This window comes from Pristis pectinata, chromosome 7, assembly GCF_009764475.1.
Source record: "Pristis pectinata isolate sPriPec2 chromosome 7, sPriPec2.1.pri, whole genome shotgun sequence".
Classification (NCBI taxonomy): domain Eukaryota; kingdom Metazoa; phylum Chordata; class Chondrichthyes; order Rhinopristiformes; family Pristidae; genus Pristis; species Pristis pectinata.
Genome location: NC_067411.1, coordinates 18,637,803 through 18,653,945, shown reverse-complemented (window position 1 = coordinate 18,653,945; position 16,143 = coordinate 18,637,803). Strand labels below are relative to the sequence as shown.

Below are 16,143 nucleotides of genomic sequence, written 5' to 3'. Positions count from 1 at the left end.
GTTATAAAGAAATAGACAAAGTTTGAAATTGTTTGGAATGACAGCTTTAAGGTAGTGATTTGATACGATCTAGTGATTTGATACAATTTGATAAAACAGAGTGTCATGCTCAACCCCATTAGTGAATGGAGTTGGTGTTTGATGGCATGGCTGAGATGGGTAGTGGAGAAATCCATCTCATGGCCAACTGCACTGGATTAGTTAAATGGCCACCTGGCAGTTTACAATCAGGTTGGAGTGAGGGGGTGTTGGAAGGGGGTGCAGACCTTGGTTCTTGAAGAGAAAAATAAAGATTCTACCCCCAAATGCAAAGTTTGATGGGCATTGTTCTGGTGTCCAGTGACTGCCTTAGGGAGAACTCAAGAAACCGCTCAGAGAAGTGACCTGGGACATCTTCATTCCTCATATTGCAGTGCCATAGAAAGTCAAGGTTGCTGCACCTAGGTCCAACAGAAAAATTTTACTCATTACCCCATCATCTCCCAAAATGCACCCCGCACTCCTTGTGTAGCTAGGTGGACGCCAGGTGGTTGATCCAGTTTTATCCCTTTTCCGCTTTAGCGTAGTGATTTGATACAAGTGTCTTGTTAGACCCCAACAGAAGGCAGTTAAGAGTTAATCTCATAATTGTCAACTCCAGTATGGGCCAGACAGGATAAGGATGGCAGATTTCCTGTCCTGAAGAACATGAGTGAATGAGATGGATTTTTAAAACAATGTGGTAGTTCTGTGGCCAACATTAATAGTAACTTACCTAAGCCACTACCATATCCTTGATATTTTTACATACAACATGATATGCTATATAATAGCAATGTCATTAGTGTCCTTGAACCTAACTATTATGCACTTTGCTCCCCAGGTGAGTATTTGTGTCTCTTCACATGTGATCCATCAACCTTACCATATCCCCACTGCCCTTTGCTGGTGTTTTGCCTTTCAGGAGGTCAGTATTCCATCTCTTTAGTTAACCTCCGCTGCCCCCATGATCTGAACAGTGGCCAATTGATGCTGGATTTTATATCTAATAAACATTCAAAAATGTAGGAGGAATTCCTTTACTTACTGAAGTGTTTCAGTGAGTAGCACTTTTGCTTCGAATAAAGACACTTGAGCACAAAACGACGCTCCCCTTCAGTGGAGTACCATGCTGCACTGTTGGAGGCACTGTCTCCACGGAAACACATAATGACCCAGCATGCAATGTTTTACCACATAGTGTGCTGGGGAAGCCCTCTTCTATTTGATTTCATTCATCTCCTTGAAGTTCTTAGGAATTAACTGTAGCTTCTTTTAATTGACAGAGTTCTGTGTTCATTTTAGTTTATGTCCTTACAATGTTCTCTCAGATTGTGAAGTAATAATAAATGTTATGCCCAATAGCTTCGTCATACCAATATTTATGAGTACAAGGTCAGCTGGGGACGGGATGGAATCAATCCAGAGCTCAACAGGTCCCACTTTTTCTACACAGAGCATCTGTGTAATGATTTTCGAAAGACCTTCATCACCCATTTTAACAGGTCAGTGCTTCTGCTTCACTCTACTGTATCAGAAATTAAAATCTTCAATCTGTTTCTTGAGGCTGTATGGTAGATTTCATCCCTAATTCTAAATGCATCCCATTGTCACAGTTGTGTAATGCTCTCCATTGGCTTCAGTAGAACTAAATTTCAGGAGTGGAGAACACATAGACACTCCTGCACTGTACATTTAGCTTGTGAACTAGAGAGTAATTTTCTACTTCTGGATCATTTTTACTTAATATTAAATGTGATTTATTGTTCAAATTGATGACTTGCACTTAAGATGTATTTCAAATGAATTCTAAGCGAGAAACTGGATAAGCACGCAAGGTAGAAGGGGATGGATTGTACTGCTTAGTTTAGACAAACATGGGTGGGCGAGCAAGTATGGGGGCATAAACATTGGCATTGTCCTGTCAGGCCGAATGGCCTGTTTATGTGCCAGAGATTCTTTATGAAAACAGCACCACTGAGTCACTGACTGCTGCCCTACCCTCTCAGTGCCTTGTTACAATTCTAATAACAAATATGTCAAGATCCACGTTTATTGTTGAAATACCCTTGTCCTTGCAAAGCTGGAGTGATACTTCCAATGGCCATTAACGTCCAATGGCCAATGCGTAAAATTCTATTATTAATATCCAACAAGCAGCCTGATTCACCTGTGATATAGACGAAGCTTCTTTCATCAGGCAAGGTTTGCTCTTGATTCAAACCTACACAATTTTACACTACAGTGCAAATGTTACAATAATTACATAGACCAAAAGACACTGGCAATTTTTCTCATGGTAACCAAGTAACAATTGCTATGGTGAGCCCCCTTTATAAAGTGTAAATATTTAGAAAAGGAGCAGTGATTCACCAAGTTAAGTTAAAAGGTCAGCATTCAAGATTGAAGCCTATATCTTGGCCCTTGTTGATAGATGGTGAAAATCTCCTTAAAATGAAACATCCTTTACTTTGTGGTTCACAACATGTTTGGTCATTTTGACTGGTGCAGAGAAAAGCTGCCCTTATAAGTGCATCAAACCATTTTATGTGGGTTTCCTCTGTGAAATAAGGAGTTTTTCTGTGAACAAGTTAAATATATAAAAATATTTTTAAAAATGCATATAAAAATATGCACATAAAATAATGTCTTCCCACTATAACTTGTACTTGTGGGGAATTACATTTTCAGAGCATACTCCCCGTGTGATCTGAAGACTCACAAGTTAAAGAACCTCTGGGTGCCAGAAATACTTCCTCCTGATAAATGTGAATCCTTTGTGCAAGGATCAATAGGAACCTTGTAAAAGAAGCAAACCTACATCTTGGGTGGCACCAAGTCTAGGGACTCAGTTCAGACACTGGTTACAAATTAAGAGAAAACTCTTGTGATTTTCACTCAATTATCTTCAGAGTGGGATGGGAAGGAGAAACCAGAATGGATGTCTAACTTGTCATTTCTCCTTACTTGTTACATATATATAATTGTATAGCATGAATTCAGTATGAGTTATACAAATGAAACATAAAAAAACTATTTTGTAAATGTAATTGGTCAATTTTAACCCAATCCCACTCAGTAGGAAAAGTATGAGTGGGTGCATAAGTTGACCCCCACCATTTTATTTACCCCTCTTTAGGCAGGGGAACACTGACCATCACAAAACAGGGAATCTCATTGAAATGGCTGTTCAGTGTTTGAAAGGTGGTCATCCAGACTACGTAGTTTCTGGCCTACCTTCAAACATTTAACATGGCCAGGATCCTCATTAAAGGTTCCTGGTCTCGAGGTCCTCACTCTTTGGATGGCAGAATGACCCACTGCTCATTCCAGCTTCCACATCCCCAATCATGTCCTCTGTTTAAATCAGCCTTTAAAAATGGTTCATTGTGGGAGTGGTTGAGATGTTGGTAATTTCATTGAATGTCAATCGAAGTAAACTTATGCTTTGCTGACTATTTAATGAAAACACTTTATTTTTGATTTTGGCAAGAATACTTGGTTTTGTGCAATAAATTTGGTTCAATATTTTAGATTGATAAAATACATTGTGCTAACTATTCGACCTTGAACATCTTCCCCACAGGATTGTTGGATCAGAGAATGCTGAGAGAATGCCAGGGAAAGGAAGTAGGTCAAACACAGCTAAGAACTGGGTCCAGGAGGAGATACTAGAGCACGTGCAGCATTGTCACACACTGTGAGTTTTGTAGAAGTTTTACAGATTATATCTGTGACTAATAATTCCTTAATGCCTGGTCTTAAAAACAGAGCTGATTCGCAGCTCAGATATTTAAAAAACTTCATAGAAACATGTCATAAACAATGGTTGTTAGATCAATAGTCCTACACCTGGGAACTGATCTACCCACAGCAAGTACCTCAAACCATTGGCAAGGAACCAGCAATACTGTCTCAGCAGGATCTTCTAAATCCATTGGCTAGATAAGCAAACCAACTTTAGTGCTCACACTCATCACTCAACCAGCTCTAATGGGTGGTCCAAATCATTCTTGTGTCCGATACCAGATTGCTGACAGTAACCTGCCACATCGAGTTCCATCATGGTAAGAGGTTTCCAGGATGAAAGAGTAATGCTTCAAAGATGTTTGCAAAGTTCCTTGAAAGAAAAAGTATTATCCTTTTCAACTTACGACAGTCCCTGGCCTGTGATGGGTCAAAATGGAGTAAGAGCATCCAGGAAGGTGTTGAGCACCGGGAATCTCTACAGGAGATGTGGAGGCAGAATGAACATGACAGGAGAAGAATTCTGCCAGATACAGCTTGATATAGAACTACTTGTGGGTCAGAGTAAGCAGGAGTATCTTCCCACATCCCCAATCTGAACTGCAGTGATTGACCTGTCAGAGGTGATGTTCCCACTTGCGTTCTGCTCTCCCCCTTAAAGCCCTTCCTCCCCTCCAACCTCACAAAGATCCTGGCCTTGGCCTCTCTTCCCTGTGCTGCCATCTGTAGCCTTCTACCCCCTCCTCACCATACCACAGTCAGCCACTCGAGCTCTCCAGCTTTTGGCCAGGAGCCGTGGGACAAATTTCAAATGTAGCCCTCCTGTGATGTTCAGTAGGGTCTTCCCTTTCCTATAACGTTTCCTCCCCACATATATCTGATTAAGTCTGTTCTTGCTTGATTAAATAGATAAACATACCATAACACTGAAACTCTGAAAAGAGCCAAAATTATAAGCAAAAACTAAACTGCTGGAGGAACTCAATGGTTCAGGCAGCACTTATGGAGGGAAACGGATGGTCGATGTTTCAGGTCAAGACCCTGCATCAGGACTGGTGCAGGGTCTTGACTCAAAATGTCGACCATCCCTTTGCCTCCACTGATGTTGCTCGACCTGCTGAGTTCTTCCAGCAGTTTAGTTTTTGCTCCAGATTCCAGCCTCAGCAATTGCTTGTGTATCCATCCAAAAGAGCCAGTGCAAAGGTAGAATATCGTTTCTTCATTATATCTAGTTTCTACGCATGCTGCCTGACCTACTGAGTATTTGCTTGTATTCCAGTTTTATGACTAATTTGCACTAATTTTTGAACCCATCTTTCAGAGGATACAAATAAAACCAGAAAATGCTGGAAATGCTCAGAGTTTCAGGCAATATCTGTGGAAAGAGAAGCAGGATTAACGTTTCAAACTTCAAGTCATAGGCTTAAACCATAACTATTTCTCTCTCAACACATGCTGCCTGTACTGCTGAGTATTTCCAATATTTTCTGGTTTTATTCCATATTACCAGCATTTGCAACATTTTACTTCAGACGACAGTTAGCAGTTTACTGTATATCACGAATTGTTGTTTGCACACATCTCCTGGTGGAATTCAAAGGATATCATTAATTATGAGGGAGATGTTTTTGTGTCTAGTATAATCTGAGGCATAATTTGAGGGGAGATAGCAACCCAGGAATCAAGACAATGTGTGGTTACTTAGATCTTAATCTCATTGAAGAGGTTGTGCTCTTTCAAAAAAAAAGTCTGTTTAAGCTGTTCTTGTTGAGGTTCCAGTGGAAATCAGGACATTTGCAATGATGTACAATATGCAGTTAATACATCATGTGATAAGCATTGAAAATCATTGCAGGTTTTTCAAGAGAAAGCATTGGCCCAGTTGGTGGCTGTTGTCATATTGCAATCAATTTATTTTAAAATACTTATGAGTGTTGCTCTTCTATGAGTGAGAATCTCCTTAATTTCAAATATGGTTTTGCTTTACTTATTAATTATACCAAAGATGTACATTTTACATTAGTGTTTAGTGGAAGATCATGACAAATCTCAGTGCAAATTTATTGTTTGATGAATGAACATCCAACTATCAAAGTGTCATATTGAAGTTTCTTGGAAGTGGGGCCCTCTGTATCAAAAGTTTTGGTCCAGTACTGTCCTAATTAAAAGGTTTATTATTGCTAATCTTTTCAAAGAGCTTCATTTTTCATTGGAAGAGAAACCTTTTTGCTCAGCCTGAAGGAATGTCTGCAACAGTCGAAACAAAAACCGATTGTACTTCTTGGGGAGGTGGGATGTGGCAAGAGTTCTCTCGTTGCCAAGGCATCCATCCTGTCCTCTGAATGGATCTCAGGGTAAGTGCCAGATCCTCAATTTGTAACATTGCCTTATGCCACAGAGAAAGGAAGACTGACATCAGAAGTCAGCACATTAGAACAATCAGTCTTCCATTGCCTTGACAACTTAATGATCAGAACTTCCTTGCAGTGCATATTTGCAATATTATATTATAGTTGGCATTGTGATTTCAGTTTCACATATGGAGTATCAGCCAATAAAACAATTAAACATTGTTCAATGAATTCTGCTGTCAAGTAGAATATCAACCCTATGTAAATAGAACCTAGTCTCAGATAATGGAAATTAATATACTGCAGTGTAAATAATTCATTGAATGTTTTCCCTTGATAGTAACCATATTCAAGGATTTTTGTGTCTATGGTTACAAATTCTGTTTAAGTGGAAACATGTGCAGCACTCTATTGGAGTCAAATGTACTAGATAGCATTGACCTAATGAATGCTTATTCACACATCAATATTGACATGCGTGTATAAAATTTATCTAAAATTGACTGATAACACTTTGAAAACAGAATATAAAGTTGTGTCTAATTTGGTTAGAACACAAATTAGCATATTCTCAGATAGATTTTAACCTACTTATTTCTCTGTGCTAAAACCTAATTGAAAGTTGACATTATAATTCAATGCTAAATTAAACACCACTCCAACAGGGAGGTCATGTTTATATTTAAACATAATTTGTAATCATATTGGACATCAATTAATTCAAGCTGTATTGGCAATTAATTCCAAAGCTGTAACACATGTTTTCACTTGATCATTGTTTGTGACTGTGTACATGAAACTCCTTGATTTTCGATGATATTGTATATCATCTGTATTCTCCAGTCTCATGCACTTGGTTTTCATGTGACTACTTCCTGTTCACTTGCTGAAAAGGACTATAAATTATCCTTTGTGTATGTTAGTGTTTGTTTTAAATTCACTTATTTAAACAGGATTCAAGTGCTGATATTCACGGGGAAGAATTAGCCTTGTATTTGCCAGATGAATGTTGTAACCAAATATAATGTTGTCTTTTTTACTGATATACCGCCAGACTACGTGGATGCCAAATCAGTATGCAATCTAAAATATTTCTGAATTATTTTTGTGGATCCAGTCTTCATTTTGTGACAAGTTAGGATTGCAAATGCAAACACAGCCAGCAATTTTCTCTGCAATTTTGGTGCTGACTTTCCTGAATTCAGATCCCATGAAGATTCAGCTGACATAGTTGAATTGGCTATGGATCATGCTCCAGTAGGTTTTGGAGGAGTGACAGTGATTGTCTCCTCAAAATGAAGTTTCATTTAGTTTTAAGGTTTTTGGAGAGCACTGTTTCACAACACATCTTAGAAGTTGCTTGGATGTCCTGATTATAGCATGGTTTGCAATGCTATCTCACAGTTAGAACATTTGGTGCAAACATTGAAATATTTGTGTTAGTGCATTAAGGCAGCTCTTTCTTTTCTGGTTGTAACTGTAATGTGTAGCAATTTAAAACTGACAAGTCTTTTACATTTCAGAGAATTGCGTAGAATTGTTCGCTTTGTTGGCGTCACAGGAGAAAGCAGAAGTATTCGCTTGCTTCTTCGGAATTTGTGCATTCAACTTGCTGAAATATATAATAAGTCAATACATTTCTCAGAGGTATTGTGGTTAAGTAGACGATATTGAAAGTTATATGGGGGTCACTCTCAACTTCAGTACCTGGGCAGTGATCTAGTTAGGTGGGCCTTCCAACCATTGAACCAGCCCAGTTTTCATCCCCTTGTTTTCCACAGCGTAAAATTCACAAGAGGATCCACAAGTGGTTTGCCACTACCTCTCTGATTCAGTAAGACAAGATTGCATTGAAGCAGACTAAATTCTGACAGGACTGGACAGACTGGATACAGGAGAATGTTTCCCTGGCTGGGAAGGTACAGAATGAGGGCTTACAGTCTTAGGATATGGGGTAGGACATTTATGACTGAGATGAGGAGAAATGTCCTCGCTCGGAGGGCGGTGAGCCTTTGGATTCTCTGTCACAGAAAGCATTGGAGGGCAAATTGCTGAATATATTTGAGAAGGACATAGATGAACTTCTAGACATAAAACACATCAAGAGATATAGGAACCAGTGGGAAAATGGTGTTATGTGGAGGATCAGCCATGATCGTAATGAATGGCGGAGAAGGCTCAAAGGGGTGAATGACCTACTCCAACTCCTGTTCTCTATGTTTTCTGTACTGTCCAGGACAGGAAGTGAAGGTGATCCTAATGCACTAATGAAAATAACTTCCAGAGATGATGCTGCTAATGGATACACCTGACCACCTTAACCACTATGGTTGACTGCTGCAAAATATTGTTGCCAGATGTTTTGTAATTCATTTACTAAAAATGCTGATATTTAGCCCATTATTTCAATTTAATTATACCCTTGGGTCCATTAACTTCAGTGGTGAGAGTCTCATCCTTTCAAAGAGAAACTCCAGTGGGTTCATCCTTCATTATTATATCTGTCTTTCCTACAGGTTTCAGTTAGAAAGTTTTGTTCTTCACTATTATTGTCCTTATTGCCAATTCCCGAATGCCGCATGTTAATTTTCAATGTAACAGTTTCAATGTACCCTGCATTCCTCGCCTTTCTTCATTGAATCTCTTTACTGATTATCTCATAACCTATGAAAAAACAACAAGGGACTCATTCCACACTGAGCAGATCAAGTCAAGTCAAGTTTCTTGTCATAGGCACAAGTACATGTAATGAAAACTTACTTGCAGCAGCATCACAGTCACTTAGCATTAGAGGCACAACATTCACAAGAAAAACAAAGAGTAAACATAAATTATACAAAATTATACAAGAAAGAACACAATTAGAAAAAAGAAAAACGAAGCCCATTGTAGTGCAAAGTGGTCATAGTGTTGTTCTACTGAGGTAGTGATTAGGGTTGTGCAGGTTGTTTCAAGAACCAAATGGTTGAAGAGAAGTAGCTGTTTTTGAACCTGGTGGTGTGGAACTTCAGGCTTCTGTACCTCCTGCCCAACGGTAGCTGCGAGAAGATGACATGGCCCGGATGGTGGGGATCTTTGATGATAGATGCTGCCATCTTGAGGTAGCACCTCATGTAGATACTTTTGACAGTGGGGACGGATGAAGTGGGAATTATGGACATTGGACTAAGTGATGTGGCAGAGGAGAAGCACCAAAATATTATTCTGCACATTAGACCTCCTTGCCTTTTGATTGGAGAATGGAGACAATTATATATTATACGCACTGATTTGAAGTCTGGAGAAGCAATGTTTTTTGTTAAATGGGGTTGCATTCTCCTCTAGACTAGCAACCAGGAAGATGGAGGGGAGAATATTTCGGTTAACTGGTAATACTGCTGGGATATGTCATGTACTTGACAACTTGGCTTGATATATACAGGTCAGCAGACTACAGATGTTCTGGGACAACCTCCTAGCCTCAGATTGCTACAGTATTAGGTGTCTCAGGTGACGAGCTGAGGTGAGGTGAAGCTCTGCAAAGATCCCAGTTGACAGAAGGAAGAAGTCAGAATTTGCAACAGTCTTGGAGTTGGGCGAGCAGAGGCAGCAGGAATGGTCCTTGGTCCCACAAAAATCAAGAGTTGCCCACCTTTCTGAAACCCCTTGGGGCTTTCTGCTGCCTAATGCTGGTACACATCCTCATCAAACAGTCCAAACATGGCCCATGGTTCCTACTGAATTCATGGACCCTTATTTGTACGTTTTAACGAGCTGGGTGCCTCCCGCAAATAGCTGTTTGTCTCCTCCTCTTATGGCCACATCAAAATGGCCATGACCACCTCAATAGTGGCAATGAGTTGTTAAATCTTAAGCCTCCATTTTCAGAATGCTACCATTTTCACCAGGCCTTAAAGTCCAGGATATAGAATAGAATACAAACAATGAAATTAATCTGCTTATAATTCTATTAATATCTTATGGTCTTGCTCTCTTGTTTAGGAGTTCTCAGGACTGCTAAATGAGTTTACTTCAATGCTGGAGCTTGCTACTGAAGACAAGCCTCTGTTGATTAGTTTGGATGGCTTGGAAGAATTGTCTGATGACTACAATGCTCAAAACCTTTCCTGGTTTCCTAGAGAACTGCCAAAGAATGTCTATATCATTGTATCCATGACAGTTGAAGAGAATCAGGCAGCACTAAAGGTAATAAAATCCACTAAGTAATGACAGGTTGACTGATTGATATATTGTACAATTTTCACAAATCAACAATGGCATGTTCATGCACATGTGTTTTTGCTAGGTCATTGATAAAATATGATAGTTGCTGTACAATAAAAGCAACTGAGGAGTTGTATGTTGGCACGTTATACCAAATATTATAGCACAATTAATCCTACAGAGCTGAACTACTAAGGCCACAGAGAGTTTTTTTTAGCTTGCTTACAAAATTGGTACTTATCAGACAATGTAGAGTCTACAATTTGTTTGATCGGTTGATAAATTGAGCTGCCTTAATCATTTTCAAGGGCTTGATTGTAGGCAATCAGAATCTTGGCAAAAGAGTTGTAGAAATTCTCATAGCTGCTTTTCTTTCACATTTCCTCATAAATCAAATGTCTAACACACACAGTGACATGATCATTCTTTATACAGGTAATAGTTCTGTTTACCAAACCTGAAGTGAATTCCCCATCTCACAAGGATACTCGCCAACTCTATTATCACACCACACGTTCCTATATCCAGAGAACGTAGACACAGGTTGGCAAAGCCAATGGTGTGCTGGAATTTTATCAGCTGATAGTTTACCAAAATGATGCTTATGCAGTTAGGAAGTTAGGATCACCCTACCTACTGATTTTTTTTAAGATTAAGATATCTTTATTAGTCACATGTACATCAAAACACACAGTGAAATATATCTTTTGCATAGAGTGTTCTGGGGGGCAGCACACAAGTGTTGCCACACTTCCGGCACCAACATAGCATGCCCATAACTTCCTAACCTGTATGTCTTTGGAATGTGGGAGGAAACTGGAGCACCCGGAGGAAACCCAGGCAGACACGGGGAGAACGTACAAACTCCTCACAGACAGCGGCGGGAATCGAACCCGGGTTGCTGGTGCTGTAATAGCGTTACACTAACCATTACACCACCGTGATTTGCACGGTTTTCCAGAGCCAAGTGTTCAACAGCCTGAAAGGCAACCCAACAGCACGATATCCTACTCAGTCAACAACTGAGCTCTGCAGTCTATTGGATTAAATCAACAACAAAGGGTTGATTTAGTTCCTACCTTTTGTCATTAGGTATGTCACCTTGAACTATCTCAACTCCAGTAGAACCTAATTTGTCTCTGGAGGTACTTATTTTGCTCCGTAAATTCCTGCCACGATATCAATGACAGCACTCCTTGTAATAGTTTACTTAAACCCAGTGTCGTGTACAAAACCAAGCTTCGGCAATATTATCCTAACCTGAGACCACCTTTATTATGCTACTGCTTAATTCCTATTAACTGCTATGTCTTGAAGCTTGATTGGGTAAAATATATCGTTAGTTCTGAATTTGATGGCAGAATCTAAGTTCAAGTAGAAAATGGGTCAGCTTCTCTTCAGGATGAAGTTTAACCCAAGTTCTTTATTCAGTTATTATTTTGTCTTGTATATTCCTTTTTCTACCTCTTCGCAATGCATACAATCTTTCGATTTGACCATTTGAAATTGGTGAAAATTGTGGCAAAAGCAGCCCGACCTGACTTTCTTTCTTCTTCTTCTTCCCTACTGTTTTACACACAATTAACTATACAACCTCTCCTGACCACCCCTCAGGATTTTGTCTCTGAAATTTGTGACTAATATATGTACATGACATGCAATCCACTGTCTTAACACTCTAATCCAGTGTGTCATAATTTCACAAATTAGAGATGTTTCTACAAATGAGGTTAAAGAAGGTAGTGAAGCAAATTTGTAATAAAATCTCAATTCTTTAAACAGATTTTAAAGGAAAATGGGAATATTCTTCATATCCCACCACTCACTTCCAGGGAAATAGAGAAAATTATCAGTTCTTGGTTCGAGAAAGACCATCGGAAACTAACAGCTGACCAATGGGATTTACTACTGGAAGCTTGCACTGCCTGTCCTACCCCTCTGTATCTCCAGTGTGCATACAGAGAGTCTCTGGACTGGCACTCCTCCACCCCGGTCTCAGACATTTATCTACCACAAAGTCTGCAGCTGTTGTATTCAACAATTCTCAACCGAGTAGAGAAAAAACATGGGGAAGAGCTTGTGAAGAAAGTAGCAGGGTTACTGACATTGTCGAGAAATGGTGTCACATTTGCTGAAATGACTGATCTTCTCTCTTTGGACCAGATGGTCATGCAAGAGGTCCAGCAGTTCCAAAATGTTGCTCTTTCTAAGGTCCCCGTAGTGATCTGGATGAAACTTCAGAGAGACTTGAAAATCCACATAGTGGAGCGGAGGACTGACAACACTCACACATTTAACTGGGCCCATTCAGCACTGAAACTTAACTGTTTGAAGAGGTACCTTACATCTAAAGATGATCAGCTCTCTCTGCACTTGAATATAGCAAACTATTTTTTGGGAAGACCATCTGTCCTCTCTGGAAAGTCAAAAATCTGTGACCCAGTGGACGTCACTGGTCAGCCCCTGGCCTGGGTTTGCAGAGAGGATTGTGAAGTGAGCTACAACTTCAACCTACGAAAACTGAATGGGGTTCCTTACCACCTACTGCACTCGAGTCAAGTGCCGACCCTGATAACAGTGTGTCTTTTTAATTTTGAGTTTTTGCTACATAAGATGTGGGGTTTGTCTGTCATCAGTGTGGAAGAGGACCTGAAAACAGCAATGACACTGGAGAGGTGAGATGATGAGTTCCAGTCAAGATGAGTATGCTTCCATTATAACCAATATCAAATCAGGTTCTTGCTGATTGTGCAAATTAATTATCTCTGGAAATCAAAGTATTTGTGAAGTGCCACATATTTCTAAATGGAAAAGTTGACTACAAATGCCTCCTTTCTCCTGTGAAGTGAAGTGCTGAGAAGCACAATAGAGTAGTTCCACAAATGGTTAAGATTCCAATTTGAACTCGTTTCTCTAAGTGGCAGCCAGCAAGTACCCGCCAGCTATGCATATTTTGTCACACTTATTTTTTTCCATTTAAGATGTCTATATTATTGCTAAACAACAGAAAATCTCAATTCCATTACTTCACTAGCTAAATATTTAACTATGGTTAACATTTATTCTGCCTACATCATAACCTAAATATACAAAGCTGAATGCAATGTTCTTTGGTTCCTTTTATGGTAGTGCCATTTGTTCATGCCTGAATGAATATGCAAGGATTGTTTATTTAAAGTTGCAACACTAACATTTTTATATCCTTCCTGGCAACTTCCTCCCTTTCCATCCTCACCAGACTTCCTCGACTCCACACTGAGTCACAATTTTGTAGATTGCCCTCAGCTCCCTTGTGTAAGTACCTGTCGCTCACCTGTAGGCCCAGCGAGTAACTTGATCTATTTAGCCACAAGGGCACCCAAATCTTTCCTAACCCAATGTTCCAAGACCACTTCCAATACCAGCTGCTGGATAATGATAAGGAGGTGAAGTATGGACTGAATGTGCCTTTCCTGAGCCTAGAATATTGAAATCAATTAGAGCAGTTCTATAACAGTACTTAATAAAATCACCAGACTTAGCATAGATTGGTGCAACACCTTTTTGACCTCTACGGTTTAGAAATTCCATCGATAACTTTAATCAATGGGAAAACCTATCCAACAAATCTTAAAATTTTATTAAGCTGCAGATGAAAAGCTGGATCAATATACTGTACATTTGGCTCAGTTGGCTAGGTCAAATGTCCTGCTCCCACTACACATTGCTCAATGTATTTTATCTTCTATTCAGATGTTTATACCTGTTCTTATTTAGAATGAGATAAGTGACATGAAAGAAGCCAATTTCTACCCACAGCATCACATTGTTGTCCTCATAAAATGGTTACTACAGCACACAAAATCTACTGGGAAGAATCTTGCTGGTTATAGCCAGTGAAGGGAAATGGCGGGAGTGGAGTGATACCTGAACCACTATCTACTCGCTCAGGGGCAAGGGTAGTACCCAATGAGCTGTGGCTGACAGTGCAACTGTATAATTTATAAATGCTGTTAGATGAAAATAATGTTCTCACTGGATCGAATGTGCCCGTATTTCATGAGAGAGAAAGCAGTTCTTCAGTTTTTCAGGACTGTATGCACTTAAGTCTCTGAGCAAAGCAATTTGTTTCTGTTGTGTGGCTTTATACTTTAGAAATAATACTCAGTAGGAGCTAAACATGAATTAATCCTCTAAGGCTTGCAACAAATGGTGAAAGAATAATTTCCTTAATTACACCCACGGCTCCTGGTATTGGAAAATACAAAACAAGTAGGATTTCAGATATTCTGGTGGATTTCAACTCAGTGTCTAGCAATGCAAATTCCATGCCAGGATTTTTAATTATGTCATAGAAAAATAAAATAATATTAACTATTATCTAAAGCAGCTGATTACCATTTTATTTTCTTCACTTGGTTATCAAGTACTTTGTAAAATTGTCAATGACAACCAAACAACAAATTGGGTTCAGTGAAAACATTGTTGTCATCTATTACAATTTGGTTTGGTAATCTAAATACTTTTCAGAGCTCAGCAAACTAGTTGGCAATCACCTTTGGAAGCAAGCTTAATGTCTTCCCAATGATTTAAGGAACTGAACATCTTAAAAATGCAGACCAAGTTTAATCAGCTGCTGAATGGGCCAAGCTGTTCTAGTACAGTTACAACACAGGCTCTGGCTTGACAACGTAGAATATTTCCCAGACATGCCCCATCCACAAAAAGCAGGACAAATTTATTTTGGTTAATGAATGCTCAAGTAGCCTCTGAGCATCCATCAGCAGTGGGATGAAAAGTGTCATTTGCAGTGCAATTAATCAACACACCAATAACCTGCTTACTGATGCCCAATTTGGGTTTAACTGGACCACTTGGCTCCAGTCCTCAATATAGCCTTGGTTTAAACATGGACTAAAGAACTGAGGTGGTGAGTGTGGCTGTCCTTGCCAAAAGATAGCATTTAATCAAGTGTGGCATCAAGGAGTCTTGGCAAAACTGAAGTTGATGGGCACCATGGGAAAATCATTTCAGTGGTAACATTATATATTGCAAAATAGAAGATTGTAGTTATTGGAGGTCAATCACCCCAGCCACACGCATCACCACAAGAGTTCCTTGCAGCAGTATCCATGGGCCAAACACCTTCAGTTGCTTTATCAAAGACCTTCCTCCCATCATAAGAGAAGCGGAGATGTTTGTTGATGATTACACAGTGTTCAATTCCATTCACAGCTGCTCAGCAAATGAGGTAGCTCATGCATGTATGGAGCTAGACATGTATTAAGAACAATATTCAGACACAGGATGATAAGTAGCAAATATCATTCATGTCAAAAAGTGTCAAACAATAATTCCTCCAAAAGAGAGTCCAAACACCTACGCTTGACTTTCAATGGCAATACCATTGCCAAGTCCCTCACAGTCAATATTCTGAGGGTCACCTTTGACTGGATCAGTGATGTAACTAATATTGCTGCAAGAGCAGGTCAGAGTCTGGGTATCCTGTGGCAGGTAATTCACCTCCTGACATCCCAGATCTTTCCACCATCTTCAAGGCACAACTCTGGAGTATGATGGCATACTCTTCACTTGCCTGGATGATTGCAGCTCCAACACCTTTTAAGAAACTTGACACATTACTACTTGACTACTTAACCACCTTAAACATTCATTCTCTCTGTCGCCAGTGCATTGTGTATCATCTCCAAAATGCATTGCACTTACTCATGTAGACTACTCCCACAGTACCTCCCAAACCTACAACCTCCACCATCAAGAAGGACAAGGGCAGCAGGTACATGGGAACTCTCCATGTCTCATGGCATTCTTGGCAATATATCAT

General features: G+C 39.6%; 1 protein-coding gene across 1 annotated transcript in view; it reads left to right on the top strand.

The window, feature by feature from the left end:
* LOC127572504 (NACHT and WD repeat domain-containing protein 2) overlaps nucleotides 1-16,143 on the top strand; it is a 69,157-nt gene that overhangs the window by 52,000 nt on the left and 1,014 nt on the right. Inside the window, exons 12-17 of the mRNA XM_052019860.1 lie at nucleotides 1,384-1,523; nucleotides 3,605-3,718; nucleotides 5,961-6,119; nucleotides 7,640-7,763; nucleotides 10,098-10,301; nucleotides 12,102-12,994. Coding sequence (XP_051875820.1) covers nucleotides 1,384-1,523; nucleotides 3,605-3,718; nucleotides 5,961-6,119; nucleotides 7,640-7,763; nucleotides 10,098-10,301; nucleotides 12,102-12,994 — 1,634 coding nt within the window. The remainder of the gene's footprint in view (nucleotides 1-1,383; nucleotides 1,524-3,604; nucleotides 3,719-5,960; nucleotides 6,120-7,639; nucleotides 7,764-10,097; nucleotides 10,302-12,101; nucleotides 12,995-16,143) is intronic.